The 27207-nt window shown below is 36.6% G+C and overlaps 1 protein-coding gene across 20 annotated transcripts in view; it reads left to right on the forward strand.

The window, feature by feature from the left end:
* The window catches only part of RXFP1 (relaxin family peptide receptor 1), a 124735-nt gene extending 98898 nt beyond the window's left edge, over positions 1-25837 (forward strand). For 6 of the 20 annotated variants that reach the window (XM_074040674.1, XM_015450973.4, XM_015450974.4 and 3 more), the window contains 8 exons: positions 1533-1604; positions 6381-6452; positions 10987-11058; positions 12242-12313; positions 17556-17785; positions 19450-19860; positions 21002-21220; positions 24209-25837. In XM_074040674.1, the coding sequence (XP_073896775.1) occupies positions 1533-1604; positions 6381-6452; positions 10987-11058; positions 12242-12313; positions 17556-17785; positions 19450-19860; positions 21002-21220; positions 24209-24507 (1447 nt within the window). In that variant the 3' untranslated portion in view covers positions 24508-25837. Of the gene's footprint in view, positions 1-1532; positions 1605-6380; positions 6453-10986; positions 11059-12241; positions 12314-17555; positions 17786-19449; positions 19861-21001; positions 21221-24208 lie in introns of those variants that run through there. The other 14 variants (XM_074040677.1, XM_074040675.1, XM_074040676.1 and 11 more) reach the window with 8 other exon arrangements.
* The last annotated feature ends 1370 nt before the right edge of the window (positions 25838-27207 follow it).

Below are 27207 nucleotides of genomic sequence, written 5' to 3' on the forward strand. Positions count from 1 at the left end.
TATAATTGTGAAAAAATTGTTACAATCAAAATGAAAAACAAAATACTGCTGAATGCTCACAGCCCTGAGGATGTAATGATGGACATCAAGATAAATCCTAAAGTGTTAGTGAGTGTAATTCCTTCTTATGCATCTTTGGCCTATTTTAAATATACATGGCATTTTCTGTTGAAAGTAAAGGATGTTAGGTCTTCCTTCAGTTAAAAAAAAAAAAATCCAACTCTCCTATTCACAGCTTATTTTACCAGAATGTTTTTCAAACTATGGATTGCAACTAATAAGTAGGTGATGAAAGTAATATATAGCATAATTTAGTATACCCTTGTGAGCATTTTTAAATGAAACAGAATTTAATTGAATAGATTATATCAGACTGCAATACAGATAGTAAATGTATTGTTTCATGAGCCTTAGGGTGTGTGTGTGTGTGTGTGTCTCTGTGTGTGTGTGTTTTATGATCCAATATAAAATACATTTTTTAGTGTGTGTTACCACAGGAAATATTTGAAAACCATTATCCTAGACTACACAGGACCCCTGTATATAGGCGATGCAATAACTCCTACTGATATTACCGTATGTTTTCTCCAATTATACCCCCCATTCCAATGGGTTCCAATAAGTTCCAGTTTGAACTCCTCCTGAGTTCAGCAATCTTCAGGTGCAGGGTGCTTGATATAAAGTCATGCAAAATAGTGTATAGTAATTGCCCAAAGGAAACCAAGTTGCACCTGAAGGACACAGAGCAAATATCTGAAAAACTTAGAATTTCTTTTCTATTGTATTTATTTTTTAAGGAAACCTCTGTATTAAGAGATTATTTGTGGATTTCCTCTTGGCAGGTGTTGTGCTTTTAAGGTCCAAGAATATTGGGAAATGGTGGTAATGGTTTGGAGTGCAGTGAGGAAATAAATCAGAAAGGACAATTTGAAGACACATCATACAATGTTTAAAACATTAAAAGCCCTTTAAAACTTAGTTCTGAGTTGGTCCTCTAGGCTAGCTGATAACATATGAGATCAGTGCAAAAAAGTCAAGAGTTAAACAGTCTGATTCAGCATCCCAAGTTAGAGATTCTTCTAAAGGGGTTCAGCTAAGAGTGGACTTCCTTAGGCAGATCTGCCCTAAATCACATCAAGTAACAAATGAGTAGGAGTGCTGTGGTGTGTGGGCTATTTTGTTAGACAGACATGCTATGCAGACTGAAGAGACAAGTCTAAAACAGCTCGTATGCGCTTGGTTGCAAGATATGCAGTCTGTATTCAAAAAGCAGGGGTTTTCACCATTTCTCTTGCAAAGCTCTTCCCTCCCTACTTCACTTAAAATTTTGAATTTCTATTATTACCATCATTAAAACATTTGAGAAATTTAGGATTAAAATTAAATTGGATTATTTATACTACTTCAAAATGTCTTTATGGGAAAAATGTACCGTATATTCATTATCTTTGTTTCTGCAGACTGTTCTTCTCTTTAGTAATTCTTGTCAGTTACCTAAAGAAGTTGCAATGTATTTTTCTTTTTACTTTCAGAGTGATGAGGAAAAACAAAATTAATTACTTAAATGAAAATACTTTTGCACCTCTCCAGAAACTGGATGAATTGTAAGTATGACTGCATATATACTGTTAAGAATTTTCTTTCTACTGTTTTATTTTTCACAGTTGTACTTACATGTTTATACATTTAAGAAATATTACTTCTCTCCTCTTTCTAAGCATTATTTACATATATACACCTCAAGCCACAAAGGAATTCAGATAGCATACAAAAATATATGGGAAATAAATATATAAATATTTGAGGAAAGTGGGTTAAAGGAAACACAGCTGTAAAGAAATAATAAAGCCAGTAAAAAATTAATAAATAAAATACATTCTACACCACTCTGTTCCACTCCTAAAGAAGGACAGTAAATTTGTGGATTGTTTTGTTTTGTTTTGTTTTTGTTTTTTGTTTTGTTTGTTTTGAGACAGGGTCTCACTCTGTCGCCCAGGCTGGAGTGTAGTGGCGCGATCTCGGCTCACTGCAACCTCTGCCTCCCAGGTTAAAGTGAATATCCTGCCTCAGCCTCCTGAGTAGCTGGACAGGCGCATCCCACCATGCCCAGCTAATTTTTGTATTTGTGGTAAAGATGGGGTTTCACCATGCTGGCCAGGCTAGTAAATTTGTTAATATGTTTCCTAAAGGATTAGGATTCAGGGACCATAAGATTAGAAGACACCACTTTGCTGATCTGAAACCAAAGGATAATCTTGGATCCGTAAAGAAATTAGATACTACTGTGGATAATATTCCTACCTATAATAATGGAAGAGAGAAGTAATTTTTATAATACCCCTTTTTAATGCCAATGACGTAATTCCAAAGGACAATATAACAATTCTATGATGAACCAAATCCTGTGGTCTAAGCACATTGTAGTTGATTTTCAGAATAAAATAGATGTAGAACAGTGAATGAAGTGCTTATCCTTCAGACCATTTTTTTATATTTTAGTGTCAATTTTCTTTTTTTTCTTTTCATTTTTTTGTTTGCTTTTTTCTAGTGCCAGGGTGTCGCTCTGTTGCCCAAAATGAAGTGCAGTGGTATAATCATAGCTCACTGTAACCTCAAACTCGTTGGAATCAAGTGATCCTCCCACCTCAGCCTCCTGTGTAGCTAGGACTACAGCACATCACCACGCCCAGCCAATTTTTTTATTTTTTGTAGAGACAATGTCTCTCTGTGTTGCTCAGGCTGGCTTGGAACTCCCGGCCTTAAGCAATCCTCCCACCTCAGCTTCCCATAATATTGGTGTTACAGACATGAGCCACTGTGCCCAGCTAGTATCCGTTTTCTGGAAAGAACCTGAATGTGTACAGAGCTACATGTTTTGACAATTAGCTAGATAGAACATTGATTTATTAAAACCTTTCCATAAAAATTAAAGAAGACAATTAGAATGTTATAAAAATAACACCAGGACACCTTACCTGAGCACTCAAGAAGTTACAATGTGCTTTTCCTTATGCCAGGTAGAGGGAATACACTGCCAGGAGTTGGAACATTTCTCAGGTAACAATCCTCCATTCTGCCCCAAAACATCAGGGAATGAGCCATTGAAACCCCAACATTTTATCTGTAGCCTGAAACATTTTTTGGTGGTCAGTACCAATCATTCACAAAATGTGCAGGAAAATCTCAAAAACAAATAGAACCAACCATCTGTTGTAGCAACTCCTGGTACATGACAACTGACCCATATCATCAGCACATAGGAAAGTAGTCTCAATAGTAGGGGAAGATGCAGCTGGATGATCCAAAGTATTATCTAGACATTAGAACACACGTTAGTCAAGGGATGCTAACTATATATTTTTTCTTGTTTCATCCACTTGAAATCACACCTGAGTATCAATAGATAGTTTCTTCAAATCCTAGCCTTCATGGTGGCAGATTTTATATGTCAATAACCAACAGTGAACATGAACTCAAAGAGCTTAGTGCATAACCAATGCCAATCCAGGTTCAGAAGTAAAGGAAAGAATAATACAAACTGCAGAGAGTAACCAAGGCCAATAATTTGTCTTGCTAATTATTAGGTGGACTTTAATACACCTAATCCCATATTAAACACTCGCCTGAAAAATCAGATTCACCAGGACAAAAATGGCATGTTTTCTAAGAGTCGGTGGCTTTCATTGGATGAGTCTATATCTAAACTGTCCTTTTGAGAGAGGGTTGAACTACACTCTGTGCCCCTCCAGGCTCCATCACACCAACAGAGTTAATGAGAACAAAGAGTCAGGATTCACTTGTCACAGAGGACTTTAAGTAGCTCTAGTGACAGAAAATCTTTGCCACATGGTTGAGTTAATTTGAGCTTTTAAAGTCAACTACTCTAGTTTACAAGGTGTTTCCTGAGTTCGTTCAGAAATGGACCTTGACTCCAATTAAGTTTAGCCTAACTTTCCTAAACTTGAGCTGAGAAAATGGCCCTTTCAAATGTCACTTGGGATCTGGGCCAACACTATCCCATTACATGATTCATGCTGTTAGAACTGTATGCCGGGATTTGCTCTGATAACAAAAACCCACACTCCCACCAGTAATTGTTGAACATGACATTTGGAATTTTAATATCCCAGTACACCATTTTAAATCTGTTTTGCACATTGCTTTACTAATGTGATCAGTATTTTACTTGGCTTCCTCTACAAGGAACTGAAATTGTGCCCCACTTTTACTAAAGATGAAACAGATAGAACCAGTCTATTCATAGTCTTCTAACTGGGGATGGAGAGAATAGCTAGTCCAAAGCTGAGCTAGGCACTGGGTAGCGCAGATGAATAGATATCGTTCTTGTACTCAAAGAACTCACATGTTTCAGAAAGGAAACACATATGTACAGAAACAGTTGTAGTACGATGTTATATGTGCTGTGTGTGTTATATGTGCTATAGTAGAAGTATGCAAGAGGAATGTATAGGAGAACAAAGGATAAAACACTTCACCTCCCTGGGCTCAGAGGTTCAACAGAGGAATGATGTTTGAATGAAGTCTAGAAGGATGAATATGAGATCACAAGGAGGGAAAGAAGAGTATGGGGATTACAATACTGAAGCGCATTTGGGCCATGGTGAAAAGTTACTTTGGGTAGAAAGTGGTAGGCAAGGGGACTGGAAACATAGTCAATGGCAAGACATTTGAATATTTAAAGGTTCATTATGGCCGGGTGCAGTGGCTCATACCTGTAATCCCAGCACTTTGGGAGGCTGAGACGGGACGATCGCTTGTGCCCAGGAGTTCGAGACCAGCATGGGAGACATGAAGAAACCCAGCCTCTATCAAAAATACAAAGATTAGCTGGGCATGGTAGCATATGGCTGGAGTCCCAGCTACTCAGGAGGCTGAGGCAGGAGCATGGCTTAAGCCCGGGAGGTGGAGGTTGCAGTGAGCCATTTGTGCCACTACACTCCAGCGTGGGCGACAGAGGCAGACCCTGTCTCAAATTAATTAATTAATTAATTAAAGGCTGTTTCTGTCACACAATGCAGTTTTGATTTCATCTCCTAAGGTACAGTAGGCTATTGAAGGAGATTCCAAGTCTTTATGAAAGAGATGGAATTTTAGAATAATTCCTTCAGTTGTCTAATCAGAACAATCTATCTTTGTTGACAATCACCAATAAATATGTAAATAACAACAATAGTCTCCAGGTTCAGTTTACAGCAAATACATTTATAATATTTATCACATTATATTAGCCACTTATTTTTAGTTTTAAAAACTCAGTCTAAATTTGTCCTACCCTTCGAGGTCAAAAGTCTAGCTTTTGCCTTATAAGCAAACCAGCATATATAACAAATACATCTATTCATTCTCCTACCTATCCCAGTGGCAACAAATATGATTTGGAGATGAATAGAAGAAAAGGTTAGACTTTCCCTTAGTATCTCTTGATCACCTTACAGAGCTCAAGTATATTGAAACTTTGTCTTGTATAAAAGAATCTGAGGCCTTTCACATGAGAGCTGCCACTGTCAAAGCTACCACGAGAGGTGCTGCTGTCAAACACCCTTTTAGGACTAAGGTACAAGGTCATACCATGTTAAGCAGTCCCTCTACACACACACAAGATGACCTGCAAAGTACCCTACCCCAGGATAATATGAGATCCTGTATATATCAGCTGTGAAAGAAACTCGAACTTGAAATAATACACTTCCATAGTAATCATAACAATCCTAAGCAGAAGACAAAAATTAAGACCACAAACCATATATCTGTTCTAACATAGAAGAAGAGAACAAAGGAAGAAGGGGCACAACACAGAAATTAAAAGAATTAGAAAATGTGATTGATTAAAACCAGATCAGGCCGGGCATAGTGGCTCACACCTGTAATCCCAGCACTTTGGGAGGCTGAGGCGGTTGAATCACAAGGTCAGGAGTTTCAGACCAACCTGGCCAACATAGTGAAACCCCATCTCTACTAAAAATACAAAAATTAGCCAGGCATGGTGGCATGCACCTGTAATCTCAGCTACTCAGGAGGCTGAGGCAGGAGAATTACTTGAACCCAGGAGATGGAGGTTGAGGCGTGCCAAGATCACACCACTACACTCCAGCCTGGGTGACAGAGTGATACTCCATCTCAACCAAAAAAAAAAAAGATCAAATACCATCAAGTATTTGTCTTCCAGGGGATGATGAATGGGATAAAGTATTTTTATATTTTCCTACTTTGCTCCTTTTTTAAAGTTTTAGACTTCTGGTGATTAATATAACTCACCAATGGCATTGTTGAAAAGTTGTATAGTGGTTTCCTAATGAATTTCAGAACAGTGAATAAAGCCTTAAGAAAATACTATCACATATTTGCAATTATTTCTCCAGGGATTTAGGAAGTAATAAGATTGAAAATCTTCCACCGCTTATATTCAAGGACCTGAAGGAGCTGTCACAATTGTAAGACTAATGTTAATTTTGCCACCTCATTTCTTTATTGCGTTATTTTTTAAATTGTGGTCAAATATGCATAACATAAAATTAGCCGTTTTTAAGTGTATAGTTGAGTAGCATTAGCTACATTCACATTGCTGCACAACCATCACCACCATCTACCTCCAGAAGTTTTTCATGTTGCAAAACTGAAACTCTAGCCACTAAACACTAACTTCCCACTCACTCTTCCCCCATCCCCTGGCTACCACCATTCTACTTTGTGTCTGTGTGAATTTGACTACTCTAGATACCTCATAGAAGTGAAATCATGGAATATTTATCTTTTTGTGACAGGCCTATTCTACTTAGCATACTGTCTTCAAGTTTCATTTCTGTTGTAGCAGAAATGAATTTCCTTCCTTCTTAAGACTGAACAATATTTCATTGTGTATATATATTGCAGTGTTTATCTATTCACCCATTAATGGACATTTGAGTTGCTTCCATCTTTTGGCTATTGTGGATAATGTTGCTATGAACCTGGGTATACAAATATCCATTGAGCCTGCTTTCAGTTTTTAGATATCTACTCTCAAAAGTAGAATTGCTGTTTCATACATTTCTGTCATTTATTTTTAATGGATGTTTCATTCTGTTTTCCACATGAGTTTAACCATTTTACATTTCCACTAGTAGTATACTAGGGTTTCCATTTCTCCACATCCTTCCCAACACTTGGTATTTTCTGTTTTTTTGAAAATAGGCATGCTAATGGATATGAAATGGTATCTCACCGTGGTTTTGTTTTGTGGTTCCCAGTGATTAGTGATGTTGAGTAACTTTTCATGTGCTTATTGGCCATTTGGATATCTTCTTGCAGAAAAATCTATTCAAGTCATTCACTCATTTTTCAATTGGATTGTTCAGTTTTTCTGTAGTTGTTAGATTGTTGGAGTTATATATTCTGGATGTTAACTTCTTTTCAGATACAGGTTTGCAAATATTTTCTCCCATTACATGGGCTGCCTTTTCACTCTATTATGGTGTCCTTTGATGCACAAAAGTTTTTAATTTATATATAGTCTAATTTTTAAATTTCTTCTTTTGTTACTTATGCTTTTGGTGTCATATCCAAAATGGCACCAGTGTCATGAAGCTTTTCCTGTATGATTTCTTCTAAGAGTCTTGTAGTTTTTAGCTTTAACATTTAGGTCTTAAATCCATTTTGAGTTAACTTATCTACATGGTGTAAGGTAAGGATCCAACTTCATTCTTTTGCATGTGGATGTCCAATTTTGTCAACACAATTTATTGAAAAGACTACTTTTTCCCCATTGAATGTCCTTGGCACCCTTGTTGAAAATCATTTGATCATGTATCTGTGGGTTTATTCCTGAGCTCTCTATTCTGTTCCATTAGTCTATATGTCTGCATTTCAGCCAGTACCACACCGATGACTGTAGCTTTGTAGTATGTTTTGAAATTAAATAGTGTAAAATCTCCAATTTTGTTCTTCTTTTTTCAAGATTGTTTGGCTATTTGGGCTCCCTGGGTTTTCCATATGAATTTTAGGATGGATTTTTATATTTCTACCAAAAAAAAAAAAGGCAATGGGATTTTGGCAGATTGCCTTGAATCTGTAGCTCACTTTGAGCAATACTGACATCTTAATATTAAGTCTTCTGATCTGTGAACATAACATATCTTTCCCTTCATTGGTGTCTTCCTTATTTTCTTTCAGCAATGTTTTCACAGTTGTAAGGGTATTTATCTTTTACCTCTTTGGATTAAGTTTATTTAAGTATATTATTCTTTTGATGCTATTGTAAATGGAATTCTTTTCCTAATTTTCCTTTTGTGATTATTCATTGCGTATAGAAACACAACTGATTTTTGTGTGTTAATTTTGTACCCAGCAATGTTGATGAATGTTTTAGTTCAAGTGGATTTCTTTTTAGTTAAGTCTTTTGGATATTCTACATATAAGATTACATTATCTGTAAACAGATAATTTTTTTCTCCTTTTACAATTTGGATGCCTGCCTTTCATTTGTTTTTCTTGCCTAATTGTTCCGATTAGGACATCCAACATTATGTTGAATGAAAGTGGTGAAAGCAGGCATCCTTGTCTTGTTCCTGCTCTTAGGGGAAAACTTTTGGTCTTTTACCATTGAGTGTGGGTTTTCATATGCATCCTTTATTAGGTGAAGTAGTTTCCTTTCATTTCTAGTTTGCTGAGTCCACTTCATTTTTTTTCTACAACCCATTGGTCATTGTCATTCTTTCTCTCTTTCCTTCTTTCTGTAACCATGGCTGCCCCAGAAGTTCCTTCCATCCCCCATGTAACTTATGGTCTAATCTTCAGTAAATATTTTTGTTTATTTCTTCTTTCTTTTCTTTTTTAATTTCATTTTTGTAGAGATGGGGGTCTCATTATGTTGCCCAGGCTGCTCGTATTGTACTTCAAGGCTCATGCCCTTCTCCCACCTCGGCCTCCCAAAATGCTGGGATTACAGACATGAGCCACCACACCCAGTCTAAATATTTTAAAAAGAGAAATTTTCCTGAGAAGTTTCCTTTAATCAATGATTCTTGTTTCAAGGTGTTGTTTTTCAAAGATTCTGAAATTTTCTCCATTTAAATTTAGCTTTCAGTTCTCTTTAAGAAGGCAGGTGCTTGTAGTCCCAGTGACTTGAGAAGCTGAGGCAGGAGGATCCCTTGAGCCCAGGAGTTCAAGTACAGCCTGAGCAACATAACAAGTCCCCACTCTAAAAACTTAAAATATAAAAATAAATTCCCTTTGAAGTCTATTTTTCATTTCATGTTTCATGACTTAATATTTATTGTAAAAGATATGATATATAATTCCATTAATTCAAATTTTGACTAAATGAGATTATTTCATTTCATTTTATTTAAACCATATCTGATCTTAGGCAAAATGGGAAATAGGTACGGCTCTTTCTGGGTCCACTACCTCTTCTCTGGTGGCAGCCCTTTCTTGACAGCTCCGCCTTCATGCACATATTTTATTAGCTCTCACTCTATCACTCTCATAATCACAGAGTATTTACTACAAGCTAGGTACTGTTCTAAGTGTTCTATCTTAATTAATTCACTTAAATGTACAATCAACCCTGTGAGGCCAGTGCTATTGCTATCTCTTTATTTCACTGATGAAGAAAAATTGTATATATTTATCAGTACAACATGATGTTTTGAAATATGTATACATTGTGGAATGCCTAAATTGGGCTAATTAACATATGCATCATCTCACATATTTATTTTTTGTGGCGAGAACATTTAACATCTACTCTCTTAGTAATTTTCAAGCATGCAATACATTGTTATTAGCTACAGTCAGCATGTTGCAAAATAGATGTCTTGAACTTATTCCTCCTTTCTAACTGAAATTTTTGTACCTTTTGACCAGTATATTCCAATCCTTCCCCACCTGCCTCTGGTAACCACATTCTACTCTCTACTTCCATGAGTTCAACTTTTTTAGATTCCACATATAAATGAGATCATGTGGTAATTGTCTTTCTATGCCTGACTTATTTCATGTAGTATAATGTCCTCTAGATTCATTCATGTTGTTGCAAATGACAGGATTTTCTGATTTTTTTAAGGCTGAATAGTATTCTATTATGTATGTATACATTTCTTTTTAATCAAGTCATCCTTTGATGTACACCTGGGTTGAATCCATACCTTGGCTATTATGAATAATGTTGCAATGAATATGGGAGTACAGAAATCTCTTTAATATATTGATTTTATTTCCTTTGGATATATATCCAGTAGCAGAGTTTCTGGATCATGTGGTAGTTCAATTTTTGATTTTTGAGGAAACCCCATACTATTTTCTATAATGGTTGTACTAATTTATATTCCCACCACCGGTATGCAAGGGCAACCTTTTCTTCAAATCATCCTCAGCACTTATCTTTCATCTTTTTGATAAAAATTATGCTAAAAGGTGTGAGGTAATATTTCACTGTGGTTTCAGTTTGCATTTCTCTGTTGATTAGTGATGTTGAGCATTTTTTCATATACCTCTTAGTCATTTATATGTCTTCTTTTGAAAAATGTCTATTCAAGCCTTTTCCCTAATTTTTAACCAGCTTATTTGTTTTCTTGCTGAGTTATCTGAGTTCCTTACACATTTTGGATATTAACCACTTACCAGATATATGATTTGCAAATATGGTTCCCCATTACACGGGTTGTCTCTTCACTCTGTTGATTGTTTCCTTAGCTGTGCAGAGGCTTTTTAGTTTTATGTAATCCCATTCATCTGTTTCACTTTTGTTGCCCATATTTTTGGGGCAATATCCAAAAAAATCATCACCCAGGTTAATGTCCTGGGGCTTTCCACCTATGTTTCCTTCTAGTCACTTTATCGTTTTACAGTTTAAGTCTTTAATCCATTATGAGTTATAGTATACTTTTGTTCATAAATACTTAAAAGTAACCCAAAATAAACAGATTCACTTGCTTTACTCATGTGGTTTTCAGAAATGACTTACTGCTGTTTTTTTTAAAAAAACAGGAATCTTTCCTATAATCCAATCCAGAAGATTCAAGCAAACCAATTTGATTATCTTGTCAAACTCAAGTCTCTGTAAGTATTCACATATGGGGATAGTTTTATGATAAAATTGTTTTTTAAATACTAACAATGTGTATTTTTATGTATTTCTTTCAAATCATAAGCTTTATTTCCAAAACATTAGTTTAGCTCTACAAAAACATATGAGTGCTTGCTGTACTATAAACAGACAACTGCTAGTTTTATCTTCTATATTTGTAAATTTTAAAATAATTATGAATTATTTTGTATTTTTATATGTCACTAGGAGCTTATGCTGATCGGTTTGCTTTGACCCTTCAAAAACATCTGTGCATATTCACTCTCTTAACACTGGGTATTTTATAATTTATTATAGGCATTTTTACCCCAAGATGGAATATTCTAGATTATATAAATCCTTACTTGTACCCACACACAAAAAAAGACAAAAATTCTGTTAGAGTCGAAGAATTGCCTTTAAAGAAAAGCCTCAGGGCTGGCTGAGTATAGTGGCTCACACCTGTAAACTCAGCACTTTGGGAGTCCGAGGTAGGAGGATTGCTTGAGACCAGGAGTTCAAGAACAATCTGGGCAACATAGGGAGACCCTGCCTCTACAAAAAAATAAAAATAAGCAAATTGGTTCAGTGTGGTGGCATGCACCTGTGGTCCTAGCTACTTGGGAGGCTGAGATGGTGACATTGCTTGAGCTGGGAGGTTGAGGCTGCAGTAAGCCATGTTCATACCACCACACTCTAGCCTCTGCAACAGAGGAAGAACTTGTCTCAAAAAAAAAAAAAAAAAAAAGGTACGCTTCAGTTCATTTAATTTGAGTGTTCCCTCAGTAAAATGACGTTTTATTAGAAAAAAATTTATTAATTAAAAATTACTAGGAAATTTTCAAGGATGTAAAACATTTCTGCTGTTGTAATATTGTATAAAAGAGAATGCTTGTGCATTTATTCCACACATATTTATCGAGCAGTTAAAATGCACAAAGCATTGTGCCATGATCTGTGAGGATCTAAAAAATAAATCAAATAAGGAAGACAATATGTGTATAAATCGCACAATCAGAAGGAGGATGATTTGAGGAAGTGGGTGGGCTGAGTATAATTATTTTGTTCAGAATAAGTGTTAACTAAAAGCATTTTATTAAATTGCCCTTTATGAAAACTCAATTTATTAAACTATGTATAACACATGTTCTTTGATTATTAATTTGATATTTTTAGCAGCCTAGAAGGGATTGAAATTTCAAATATCCAACAAAGGATGTTTAGACCACTTATGAATCTCTCTCACATGTAAGTAGATATTTTTATTGTTTTTCATCATGATTTTAATGTTTGTTTCCATGTGTGTTATGATAATACATCCAATCTATTAATATTTTCTACTAATTTGCCAGCTATAAACTGAATGTTTGTGTTCCTCCAAAATTTATATATTGAAATCCTAACCCCAATGCAATGGTACAAGGAGGTAGGGACTTTGGGAGGTGACTAGGTCATGAGAACAGAGCCTTTGTGAGTGGGATTAGTGCCCTTATAAAAGAGACTCTGGTCCAGGCCAGTGGCTCATGCCTGTAATCCCAGCACTTTGGGAAACTGAGGCGGGTGGGTCACCTGAGGTCAAGAGTTCAAGACCAGCCTGGCCAACATGGTGAAACCTCATCTCTACTAAAAATACAAAAATTAGCCAGGCGTGGTGGTGATTCCAGCTACTCGGGAGGCTGAGGCAGGAGAATCGCTTGACCCCTGGAGGCAGATGTTGCAGTGAGCCAAGATCGCGCCACTGCACTCCAGGCCAGGCGACAGAGTGAGACTCCATCTCAAAAAAAAAAAAAAAAAGAGACACTCTGGAGACCACCCTTGCCCCTCCACCTTCTGAACACAGAGAAAGAAGATGGCCATCTATGAAACATGTGGTCCCTACCAGACACTGAATCTGCTGGCACCTTGATCTTTGTCTTCCCAGCCTCCAGAACTGTGAGAAATAAACATTTATTGTCTAAGTCACTCAGTCTATGGTATTGTTGTTACAGCAGCCAAATGGACTGAGACATGTCTAAACAATAATTAAAACTCTTAAACCTTTGATATTGGGTGAGATGATTTTAGTTTTCCACAGTCTGGTAGAATCTCATAGGAGATTTTTTGAATCTCAGGAAACATGAGTGTGAGGGGAATCTACTTGGTCTTGTAAGAAGTTCTCCTCAGCTCTAATAACTGTTCACAGATATTGATGTTCACCTAATGAGCTAGTAATTTGTATATAGGGTATGTTAGTCCATTTTGCATTACTATAAAGGAATATCTGAGGCTGGGTGGTTTATAAAGAAGAGTTTATTTTGGCTCACAGTTCTGCAAGTTGTTAAGAGAAGCATGGCACCAACCTCTAATTTTGGTGAGGTCATCAGGAAAGCTTTTAATCATGGCAGAGGACAAAGAGGGAGTAGGTGTGTCAGATGGCGAGAGAGATAGCCAGAGAGAGAAGAGGAGGTGCCAGCTCTTTTTAACAATCAGATCTCATGTGAAATAATAGGAGAACTCACTTATTACTGCAGGAAGGACACCACACCATTCATGAGGGATCTACCCCATGACCCAAACACCTCCTACTGGGCCCCATCTCCAACACTGAGAATCAACTTTTGACATGAGATTTGGAGTGGACAAATATCCAAACTATATCACATGGTACAAGTGCTACCAGATGAAGAGGAAGGAATTTATATAAGCAATATAAAATAATTACAAATAAATCAGCGCTGCAAATGAAGGTAGTTAGGAAGAAATCTTTCTCAATGAAAATGTCCCCAAATGTCAGGGCATGATTCAAGCAAGCATGCATGGATGAGATGGTAAACTTTGAAAAATCTTTTCTTCAAAGAGTATGTCTGGTTGTACCTGTGATTACATGCTTTAGAAGCATTTTTTTAATTGAATGCAATTTTATAGCAGTTATTAGAATGATCCATGCCACAGAAATTTTCAATAATTTAGAAAATGTCAGCTACCATCAACTCTGTAATCTTGCTTGTATTTTAAGTCTAACACAGAACACTGCTTTTGTTTTCCATAATTCCTCAGAAAGATGGCTTATAAAAGATTCATTGCTTGTACACAACATAAAGCAATCTGACTAAATTAAACATAACAGAATTTATTGGTAGAAAATGGTATAACACAAAATCTGAGGAATAATTTATAGCCACTGGAATTATCCATCCAAGTGTCATTCAATCAGATTCAGAGTTCCAGGAGAGAGAATCTACTTGATCGTGTCTAGGGCACTTACCTACTCTGGGCTAGGGATTGCCTCCACTGAAGGTCCCACCATAACTTCTCAGAAAGGGGGAGTAATTCTCTCAAAAGAAATCAGACCACTTATTAGAAGAGTGATTGAGTGCTGGGCAGCCAAAGTAGGAAGCAAAGAGTTACTATAATTCTGTGGATAAAAGCAAAACTTCAGCCTAAGACACATAAAGCAAAGTAAAATATCAATCAACACTCCTTCTTTCCTCATGTTCTGCTCTCCTGTCCTTCATGGTTTACAGAATAAATGGATATAACCGAATGGAAATATCAGCAATTGACCTTGAACTTGACAGGACAAATTGTAATCAAGTTTTTATCTTTTCTTACTATAGCTCTTTATACACTAAAGATCATTTACATTTTTTGGCAGAACACATGGCTTTATATGCAAATAGATCTAATTTGAAGTTCAATTTACATATTTAGTAGAAAATTTTCAGGCAAATAACTTGCCTCCATTGAAGATTCATCTCTTCCTATAATGATACTAACACCTACCTCACGGAATTCATTTGAGAACTTATTTCTGATACTGAAGAAATGCTCAATAAAGGGTGTTGGTGTTGGTGGTAACACAGTAGTAATTATAAATTATTCACATGGCATATTTATCAACAATAGGAGTCTCTCTATTGATGAAAGAAGTCACTCAACAAACATTTATTGACCCCTTTATTCTGTACCAAAATCGTGTGAGAGATAGGCACGTTAGCAAGTAGTTACAGATAACATAACTTCTTTTATTTTTTCTTTTACTGTGGTACTTCCATGTTTAAAATCTTTAATATTTGTTATTTTTATTAATTGACAAATACTAATTGCACATCTTCGTGGGGTACATAGTGATGTTTTGGTACATACAATGTATAGTGATCAGATCAGGATAAAGGATAATTCGCATATCCATCTTCTCAAACGTTTATCATTTATTTGTGTTCAGAACATTCAATATCCTCCTTCTAGCTATTTGAAACCATACATTATTGTTAACTATAGACATCCTACCATGATACAGAAGATGAGAACTTATTCTCCTTTCTAGTTGTAACTTTGAATTATTTAATAAATCTCCTGTCTCTTCCTTCTCCTTACTCTCCTCAGCCTGTAGTATCCTCTGATCTACTTTTACTTCTGTAAGATCAATATTTTTAGCTTCCATATATGAATGAGAACATGAGGTGTTTAACATTATTCCTGGTTTATTCCACTTAATGTGATGTCCTCCATTTCCCTCCTTGTTGCCACAATGACAGAATTTCATTCTTTTTTTAAAACTGAATATTCCGTTGTGTATATCTACCACATTTTTTTAATCCATTCATCTGTTCATCAACACCTGGGTTGATTCCGTATCTTGGCTATTGTGAATAGTGCTGAAGTAGCATTGTTTGTATGGGGTAATTCCTGAGGTTTGTTGCCTCACACCAAGGAAATTAAGGACGTGGACACACAAGGAGTGAGGTTAAGAGCAGAGGTTTAATAGGGGAGATAAAGAGAAAAGCTCTCTCTCCTGCAGAGAGAGAGGGGCTCCTGAATAGGTCTTCCAGTTCTGTAGTGAAATGCACAGGGTTTTATGCAGTAGCTTCAGGAGGCCATGTTTGATTTACATAGGGCCCAAAAGATTGCTTGGACCAGTTGTGCCATTTGCATAGCATGCAAAGAAGCTGGCTGCCCCACCCTAATCTTTCATTATGCAGATGGGTTCTCTACCTGGCTGGCACCATGTTGTCTGCTTCTTTACGTACACGTGATTGACAAAGAAAAGGAAAGATGGAGCCTCCATGTTGAACATACTTGGCCCCCAGGTAGCCTTTTCCTATTGGCACAGCCACCAGCATTCACTTGTGCAAGCTTCTAGCTTGCTTTTCTATGTCTGCAGCTTGATTTTTCAGGATGCTCTTCGTTAGAAAATAAATTATTTGGGGGCTGCTTTTTATTAAAAGAGAAAGCTTACTGAGGACTCTCTTACCCTCACTAACTGCCTACATACTTTCTTTTTAGCTTCTGTATCAGTGCTGCAATAAACATGGGGGTGCAGATATGTCTTTGATATGATTTTCTTTTCTTTGAATAGATTCTCAGGAATGGGATTCCTGGATCATATGCTAGTTCTTTTTTTTTTGGAGACAGAGTCTTGCTCTGTCGCCTAGCCTGGAGTGCAGTGGCACGATCTCAGCTCACTGCAACCTCTGCCCCCACAGGTTTAAGTGATTCTCCTGCCTCAGCCTCCCAAGTAGCTGGGACTACAGGTGTGCACCACCATGCCGGCTAATTTTTTGTACTTTTAGTAGAGACAGTTTCACCGTGTTAACCAGGATGGTCTCAATCTGACTGTGTGATCTGCCCACCTCAGCCTCCCAAAGTGCTAGGATTACAGGCGTGAGCCACTGCCCCTGGCCCATATGCTAGTTCTATTTGTAGTTTTCTGAGGAACCCCCATATTGTTCTCCATAGTGCCTATACTAATTTACATTCCCGCCAATAAGAGTTTCCTTTTCTCCAGATTCCCACCAGCATTTGTTACTTTTTGGTCTTTTTGATAATAGCCATCCATCCAACGTTGGAGTAAGATGATACCTCATTGTGGTTTTAATTCCTATTTCCTTGATTATGAGTGAGGTTGAGCATTTTTTCAAGTATGGGTTGGCCGTTCGTATGTCTTCTTTTGAGAAATAACTGTTCAGATCATTTGCCTCTTTTTTAATCGGATTTTTTCTTTTCTTTTTTTTCTTTTTTCTTTTCTTTTTTTTTTTTTATTTTGTTGGTGTTGAAATAACATCATAACTTCAATAACAAAAAGCCACGGAAGCACAGAAGAGAAAACACTTAACTCTTCCCCTGAGGGTTAGAAAGCAATCACTTGCAGCACAATAGGGGCTGTGTACCTGCATTTACATATACTAAACATCGAAAGTACAATAAAGGTTTCTCTGGAGGGATTCATTCTCTTGATCGCATCTAACAGTTTGTATTCTAAGACATGTCTAACACTTGTTATATTTATTATGCCTATTTGCTACTCTCACCCACACATTCTTTAATAGTGAAATCAAGCTAATGATAATTGGATGTAAGTTTAAAGTTTGAGAATCCCTAATGTTTTAGTCCTCTCGGTTTCATCTTAAGACATTTTCTTTCTACTGATAAAATGTAGGAAATAAATATGAATGTAAGGTGAGATTGAATTAAATGGAAAATCTTATTTTACCTTCTCTTTGTATACCAGATATTTTAAGAAATTCCAGTACTGTGGGTATGCACCACATGTTCGCAGCTGTAAACCAAACACTGATGGAATTTCATCTCTAGAGAATCTCTTGGCAAGCATTATTCAGAGAGTATTTGTCTGGGTTGTATCTGCAGTTACCTGCTTTGGAAACATTTTTGTCATTTGCATGCGACCTTATATCAGGTCTGAGAACAAGCTGTATGCCATGTCAATCATTTCTCTCTGCTGTGAGTATTTCCTGGTTAAAGGGGAATTGTAGTTTTGAAATATACAAAAGCATTATTATTAGAAAATAAGTTATGTGAGTGGTAGAATTATGGAATTTTACATTTTTCTCCTTTTTGCTTGTATGCTGTTTTCACATTTTCTTCAAAGAAAATAGAGTTACTTTAGCAATAAGAAAAAATATGGTTTTTTAAACTAGGAAATTTAATCACCTTACACACATTAACAAAGCTTTCACTTATTAGTTCTCTCTCATACAGTGGCTCCAAAGGCACAATATTTTGTTGAAGCATCTAAAATCTTTTACTACAAATAAAATTGCAACCTCCTATGGTCACAATTTTACATGCAGACCTGTACTTACTTTTTTATTTGTATGTCCAGTTCACAGATATTGACTTAACAACTACATGTTTTCCTGATCTGTGAGCTGCCAGAAGTTTTTTCCACTCTAACTGAAATGTGTAAATAAGAAAATGTTTTCAGGGAGTATTCATTTTTTCAAAAAGTTGTTGCAATGTAATGGCAAGGTATTATGTTAAATGAACACTGCAAAGAAAAATAAGGAAGAAACCAGTTATCAGGATGTTTGCAGTGTAGGTCAAGTGGCCTAGAATTTATCCATGCTCCCTCAAGCAAGTAAAGCATCAATCTACACGCGGTTCTACTTTTGTATGTGTGCTGCCCCCATGTACTGTCCCCATCCTTATTTAAACTCTAATGTCTAAATGGGTTTTTTTTATTGCAAGCTATGTAAGAAACAGAACTCAGAAACCATTTACTATTTTGTATTGCCAGCTACAAAATTTTTAGTAAGTTCAATTTCCCTGGTGAAGCCTAGACTATAACTTCAGAGTTAAAGGCTTAGGGTCAGCCTTATGATTTATACAGTGATGTGATTTTAGGGATTTTGTGTAGAATGCTTGTGCAGTCCAAAAATCTCACCCACTTTCTGATATGTAACGTTTGCTTAAAAAGAAATACGCCAAGTAGTCTAAGAGAGCTAATTCCTGGGATTGGAGACCCTAAAAAGAGACAGGAAAAGATGTAAAAATTGAAAGACAGAGGAAACAGTTTTGCTTAGACCAACTCTGGTAAGTAATTTAAGCCCCTTAACATTGTACTGACTGCAAAGCAGTTCATAATTATTCATATCTCTTAAATTATAGGCTTCAAAATTCAGTCATAACTCTATCACAGGAACTTGTGAATTACTTTCTCCAAAATTTTATGTGATGCCTTGAGCTTGTTGCATTGGTTGAATTTCAGTGGAAGAGCTGAACCAAATTATGCCATCCTCATCTAGGTCCCTAACTGAATGCTCTACGTGATTGCATTTTGTTCATTTATTCAGCACTTCTACATGATGGGTCTGGAACAGAGAATACAATAGACAAGATCTCTGCTCTTAAAGACTTGCACTTGAAAGGAAAATGAAGACATGATTGCATAATTAATTGTAGAGCACACCTTTGAGAGTGGTTACCAAAGAGAGTCTATGAATAGATCCTCATCTGTAAATGAATTCTTAGGAGAATAAAAATTACCTCTTCCTGAGAGAGAAGAAACTTGGCTATTTTTTCTAGCATTAAAAATATTATTGCTTATTGATGATTTTATGATACCTATTTATTTCTCTAAATTTGTGAAACTATGACTCCTCTAGGTGCCGACTGCTTAATGGGAATATATTTATTCGTGATCGGAGGCTTTGACCTAAAATTTCGTGGAGAATACAATAAGCATGCGCAGCTGTGGATGGAGAGTACTCACTGTCAGCTTGTAGGATCTTTGGCCATTCTGTCCACAGAAGTATCAGTTTTACTGTTAACATTTCTGACACTGGAAAAATACATCTGCATTGTCTATCCTTTTAGATGTGTGAGACCTGGAAAATGCAGAACAATTACAGTTCTGATTCTCATTTGGATTACTGGGTTTATAGTGGCTTTCATTCCATTGAGCAATAAGGAATTTTTCAAAAACTACTATGGCACCAATGGAGTATGCTTCCCTCTTCATTCAGAAGATACAGAAAGTATTGGAGCCCAGATTTATTCAGTGGCAATTTTCCTTGGTAAGAAACTAAGAAACTAATATTCACAACTTTTTATTTCAAATATTCCAACCAGCTGTTAGTAAGAATGAGGGTGAATTCTATCAGAATCCCCAGCAAGGATTTTCCTCCCCAAATTATACTGTTACATAAATTCCAACCTGATACAGCTTAATAAAAGACACTAAACACCTTTATTTCATGTATTCACCCTAAACATGCTAAGTAACATATGTTTTGGCTCTTTGCTTTATAATATGAACATAATGGTATTTATTTTCTTTTCAAATTCATGTGTGTAGCAACACACATCTCTGGCTTGGGAGTGTACATACAACTGTTCTAAACCAGCAATGTGAAAATATTCTCAGAGTACAGCAAAAAGTAACTGAATTAGAAAAAAAATCACTAGGCCAGGCACAATGGCTTATACTATAATCTCAGTGCTTTGGGAGGCCAAGGTGGGAGGATCACTTGAGGCCAGGAGTTGAGACCAGCCTGGGCAACAAAGCAAGACCCCATCTCTACAAAATTATTTTTTTAAAAATTAGCTGGTGTGAGGCCAGGCGCAGTGGCTCATACCTGTAACCCCAGCACTTTCGGAGGCCGAGGCGGGCTGATCACAATGTCAGGAGTTCAAGACCAGCCTGACCAATATGGTAAAACCCTGTCTCTACTAAAAATACAAAATTTAGCCAGGCATGGTGGTACACACCTGCAGTCCCAGCTACTTGGGAGGCTGAGGCAGGAGGATTGCTTGAGCCCAGGAGTTTGAGGCTGCAGTGAGCTATGAATGTACTACTGCATTTCAGTCAGTGACAAAGCAAGAACCCATCTCTAAAAAAATTAAAAATAAAACATCACTAATACTAGAAAGCTTAAAAACCCAAGATATTCATTGAATTACTGTAATTTCAATATCTCATTTTAAAAGTAAACATTTTCGCATTCTTCACTACTTCCACAAAGCCTCATCTCAAAAAAATTCATGATTTTTGTGGACTTTAGTAATTCTTTATGAAGAAAAAACCCACACATTATAGTCTTTGTATCTTTAGTAATAACATCTTTGTATCTTTAGTAATAAAAATGTTTTATCTATGTTTGTTCATCTTGAAAAAATATTTCTATACATTAATAATACTGTTTGTATTCCAAATAGGTATTAATTTGGCCGCATTTATCATCATAGTTTTTTCCTATGGAAGCATGTTTTATAGTGTTCATCAAAGTGCCATAACAGCAACTGAAATACAGAATCGAGTTAAAAAAGAGATGATCCTTGCCAAACGTTTTTTCTTTATAGTATTTACTGATGCATTATGCTGGATACCCATTTTTGTAGTGAAATTTCTTTCACTGCTTCAGGTAGAAATACCAGGTACAATATTTTTTTTCTCTCCTTAAAGAAATAATAAATCTGTTTGTGCAGTGTTCTTTTAAGGAAGACAATTAGAATTCTTAACACTAAACAATTTAAAGAATTGTACATCAGAGCCGGGCACAGTGGCTCATGCCTGTAATCCCAGCACTCTGGGAGGCCAAGACGGGCAGATCACTTGAGGTCAGGAGTTTGAGGCCAGCCTGGCCAACATGGGGAAACCCCATCTCTACTAAAAATACAAAAATTAGCTGGGCATGGTAGTGCACTGCTGTAGTCCCAGCTACTCAGGAGGCTAAGGCATGAGAATTGCTTGAACTCGGGAGGCAGAGGTTGCAGTGAGCCGAGATTGCGCCTCCAGCCTGGGTGACAGAGCCCACCACCAAAAAAATTGTAAGTCATAGTTGTAGGTACTTTTGGCTATGTTCATCAATATAACATTTACTGGGAAAGAACTATTTTTTTCCATAAATGCCTAATAATACAATTACTATGGGAACAAAGAAGCAATGAGTGACCAAAACAAATTAAATACAGTGTTGAAATTCTAATCATCACATGCTTAAGGTGACTGGAAAGGAAAACAGGCGGAAACAATTCTCAAATAATTACTGCATTTTTTTCAGAATGTAAGAAAATTTTCTTCCTGTAATACATGCAATTTAGTGAAGATCATGTCAGAGTGTGAGAAATAATAGAAGCAAACATTCTTGGCATTTAAAAAGAATGTAGGCTGGTGTGGTGGCTCACGCCTGTAATCTGGTACTTTGAGAGGCCAGTGTGGGAGGATCACTTGAGCCCAGGAGTTCGAAGCTGCAGTGAGCCGTGATTGTACCACTGCACTCTAGTCTGGGTGACGGAGCAAGATCTTGTCTCAAAAAAAAAAAAATGTACATTACATCCATTAGGATGACTACTATTTTGAAAAAACACACATATGAAAAAAAAAAAAACTTGGTAAAGATGTGGAGAAATTAGAATCCTTGTGAATTGCTGGTAGAAAAATAAAATGGTACAGCTGCTATGGAAGACAATATGGCAGTTACCATCCAATTTAAACATAGAGTTACCATCCAATGTGGAAATTCTCCTAAGAAAAAAACCAAAACAATTGAAAGCAGGGACTCAAACAGATATCTGTACACCCATGTTGATAGCAGCATTATTCACAATAGCCAAAAGTTAGAAGCAACACAAATGTCCATAGATTAGGTAAATGGATAAACAAAATGTGGTACATACGCACAATGGATTAGTATTTAGTCTTGTAAAGGAAGGAAATTTTGACAAATGCTGCAATATAGATGAACCTTGAAGATACTGTGCTAAGTGAAATAAGTTAGACACAAAAGGACAAATATTTTATTTCACTTACATGACATTTCTGATATAGTCAGATTCATAGAACATAGAACGGTGTTTTCTAGGGGTTGGGGTAAGGGAGAATGGAGAGTGATTGTTTAACAGGCATTGAGTTTCCATTTGGGAGATGAAATCATTCTGGAGATGGATAGTAGTTATGGTACAACAATGTGAACATACTTAGTGCCACTGAGCTGTCCACTTAAAAATGGTTACATGGTATATTTTATGTTATGCATATTTTACCACAATGAAAAGTGCATATATCCTGTTAGATATAGATATATATAAATATGTATATTTATATATATAAAATGCAGTTTATATTCACATTTTAAAATTTTCATGTAGCAGGGTGCAGTGGCTCACACCTGCAATCCCAGCACTTTGGGAGGCTGAGGTGGGCAGATCACTTGCGGTCAGGAGTTGGAGACCAGCCTGGCCAACATGGTGAAACCCTATCTCTACTAAAAACACAAAAATTTAGCTGGGCATGGTGGCATGCACTTGTAGTCCCAGCTACTTGGAAGGCTGAGGCACGAGAATGCTTGAACCTGGGAGGCAGAGGCTGCAGTGAGCGGAGATTGCGCCATTGCAGTACAACCTGGGTGATACAGGGAGACTCTGTCTCAGGGAAAAAAAAAAAAAAAAATTGTATGTATTAATACATAATTTTAATTGTGTTCTGTACTATGGATGACAGTGATAGTATCTTACATTTTATGAACAACAAAAAGAAGGCCAAGAGGGGAGGACTGCTTGAACCCAGGAGATTGAAACCAACCTGGACAACATAGGGAGACCCTGAGACCCCAACTCTTCAAAAAATAAAAAAATAAAAAATTAGCCGGGCATGGTGGCACATGCCTGTGGTCCCAGCTGCTCAAGAGGGTGAGGTACAAGGATCACTTGGGCCCAGGAGGCCGAGACTGCAGTGAGCCATGTTCACACCACTGCACTCCAGCCTGAGCAACAGCATGAGACCCTGTCTCAAAAACAAAAACATAAAAACAAAGCGTAATGACAGCATCAACTAAATTATAATAAAATCAGAGTATTTTGGTATTTGTATGTATACTAGAGTGATTTTTAAGATGGGTTTAGCCAAAGTTATTTTTTACAGAAATAAGTATCTCGTCAAAAGCCAAAAAAATGCACACTTTGTTTTAAAATCAAGTGGCAAAAAGAAATCTATTAAATAAAAGCGTACATATTCTGACAGATACAATATGCACTATTAAAATACTTGAAAAGTCTTTTAATTATTAGGCACTTAAATCTATGACTTAAATACTAAACAATATGTTTTTTTCCTAAAATATAATCATAATATGTAATCACTTTGTGAAAAATATTTCTACCTAAAGGAATATTTTTGCTGATGTATTCAAGAAGAGCTACTTAGCAAAGAATGCCATTCTGTTTCAGCACTAGCATTCCCCTCACACGCTGGTACTCTGGAAAGATATACTGGAAACAAATAGAGACTTGGTATTTAATTATGTGACCTCAAAGGAAAAAAATTAAAACTCAAAAAGGGGTTGGAATGAAAGAAACAAGGAAATTGGGTTTCTAGACCTTATAAACATTTATAAACACTAAAACTGTTCCATTTTTCTTTTCTAGGTACCATAACCTCTTGGGTAGTGATTTTTATTCTGCCCATCAACAGTGCTTTGAACCCAATTCTCTATACTCTGACCACAAGACCATTCAAAGAAATGATTCATCAGTTTTGGTATAACTACAGACAAAGAAGATCTATGGACAGCAAAGGTCAGAAAACATATGCTCCATCGTTCATCTGGGTGGAAATGTGGCCACTGCAGGAGATGCCACCTGAGTTAATGAAGCCGGACCTTTTCACATACCCCTGTGAAATGTCACTGATTTCTCAATCAACAAGACTTAATTCCTATTCATGACTGACTCTGAAACTCATTTCTTCACAGAGAATACTGTGGGGGTGCTTCATGAGGGATTTACTGGTATGAAATGAATACCACAAAATTAATTTATAATAATGGCTAAGATAAATAGTTTACAAGGACATGAGGAAAAATAAAAAGGACTAATGCTCTTACAAAGGGAAGTAATTATATCAATTACATATATATATATATATGTAGACATTTTATGTAAGAAATTAAGAGAAATCTACTTCAGTAACATTCATTCATTTTTCTAACATGCATTTATTGAGTACCCACTACTATGTGCATAGCATTGCAATAAATTCCTAGAAGTAGACAGTGCAGAACCTTTCAATCTGTAGATTGTGTTTAATTACAAAAGACTATACAAAGTCCATCTGCAGTTCCTGAAGTAGAGCTTTGCCTGTCATGTGCATCAGCAAGAATCATAGGCACTTTTAAATAAAGGTTTAAAGTTTTGGAATACTCATTGTAATTGCATCATATAAAATGTCTGTTTGCAAAATAATATTCTGTTTTAAGAATCCATCTTACCTCTCTTTAAGTCTCTATACATTTGAAAGCCAACACAACATATTTATTACTATGAAAAAAATATGCTTTGCTAGAAACACAAAAACAGCACTTCTTTTGGCACTTCCTGGCCAATTTTCTCTTTGCTTTAAATGAACATCATCAAATGAGATTGAAATAGGAGAGTATGAGTACTGCAGAGAAGTGGATCAGAAAAGCTAGGATGAGGATAAACATTTAGATCAGTGGAAACTCCTGAAATAAATCCTCGTATGGTCAGTTAACTGATTTTCAACAAGGATGCCAAGACAAACATAAAAAGGCTTTGCAACAAACTGCGCTGTTTTAAGAACAGACTTAAGTGGTTTAATTCACCCACTTTAGATGGGTGAATGTTATGGTATGTGAAATATCTCAATAAAGCAGTTAAAAGGAAAAAGAGCTAGAATGCACTGATTCAGGAACTTAATTTGAGGAAGGGAAGTCTATGTACATAGGTACATGTTTCACTTTAAGCAGAAAATCGTTCTTCAAGAAATGACTTTACCTTCTCTTTAAACTGCCAGCACGTAAGATACTAACTTTTTAACTAGTTGTTCTTCTCTAGTCTCTAAGTTATTAGAATTTTTTGCTTTCATAATTTAAAACCTTTAAGTAGGAGAAGAAAATGTTTTCAGATAGTTTCAAATACACCAAAAACATCTGAAACACAAAAATACTGGAATCAAACCATAATGCACTTATCAAATATATAGTTGTATAGATTTATTTTGAAAATAAATTATCTGAAATTTAACTCTATTAAAAATGGATTGCTTTGGGTTTTTTTTTCTCTGCTTACTTGGAATAATCTCAGTAAGCTTTCTACATGAAGAACATGGTATAATTTCAATGTAACTCAGAACATAATAGAAAACTATAGTTCTGCTTATAATATTCAATAATATAACTACTGATAGTTCTATAATAAATAAAATAGCCAGGTGCAGTGAAATGTAACTGTAGTCCCAGCTACATGAGAGGCTGTGTCCAATCTGGGCAACCTAGTGGGACGGTCTCTAAAATATAAATAAATAAAATAGGCTACAATTTTTAAATTTGAAAATAGCCTACAAAAAGTAAATAATAAGAAAGCTTATGCAAAATGAAAACAGGCCAAGTGCAGTGGCTCACACCTATCATCTCAGTGTTTGAGAGGCCAAGGCAGGAAGATCATTGAGCCCAGGAGTTCAAGACCAGCCTAAACAACAGTGAGACCCAAAATTAAAAAATAAATTAGCTGGGCATGGTGGTACATACCTATAGTCCTAGTTAATAGGGAGGCTGAGGTGGCAGGACTGCTTGAGCCCAGGATTTGGAGGCTGCAGTGTTCTGTGATTGTGCCACTGCACTCCAGCTTAGGCAACAGAGCAAGACCTTGTCTCTAAAAAAAATTTTTTTAATTCTTTGGGTTTTGTTTTTGGTTTTGGTTTTTTTTGAGACAGCCTTGCTATGTCGCCCAGACTGGAGTGCAGTAGTGCAATCTCGGCTCACTGCAACCTCTGCCTCTCAGGTTCAAGCAATTCTCCTGTCTCAGCCTCCCAGGTAACTGGGGCTACAGGCACACGCCATCACGCCTGGCTAATTTTTGTATTCTTAGTAGAGACAGGGTTTCACATGTTGGCCAGGCTGGTCTCTAACTCCTGACCTTGTGATCCACCCGCCTCGGCCTCCTAAAGTGCTGGGATTACAGGTGTGATGCCACCGTGCCTGGCCTAATTCTTTCTTAAGATTATTTTAGGATTAATTCCTTAGAAGTCCTATTCCTACTAATTCCAAGTAATAGAATAGGAAATTTTATTTCTATTTATTTATTTATTTATTTATTTCTGAGATGGAGTCTTGCTCTGTCACACAGGCTGGAGTGCAGAGGCGCAATTTCAGCTCACTACAACCTACGCCTCCCAGGTTCAAGCAATTCTCCTGCCTCAGCCTCCCAAGTAGCTGGGATTACAGGTGCATGCCGCCACGCCCGGGTAATTTTTGTATTTTTAGTAGAGATGGGGTTTCACCATTTTGGCCATGCTGGTTTCAAATTCATGACGTCATGATCAGCCTGCCTCGGCCTCCAAAACCAAAGTGCTGGGATTACAGATGTGAGCCACTGTGCCTGGCCTTTTTCTTTCTTTCTTTCTTTTT

The sequence above is a fragment of the Macaca fascicularis genome, chromosome 5 (genome assembly GCF_037993035.2).
Source record: "Macaca fascicularis isolate 582-1 chromosome 5, T2T-MFA8v1.1".
NCBI classification, from domain to species: domain Eukaryota; kingdom Metazoa; phylum Chordata; class Mammalia; order Primates; family Cercopithecidae; genus Macaca; species Macaca fascicularis.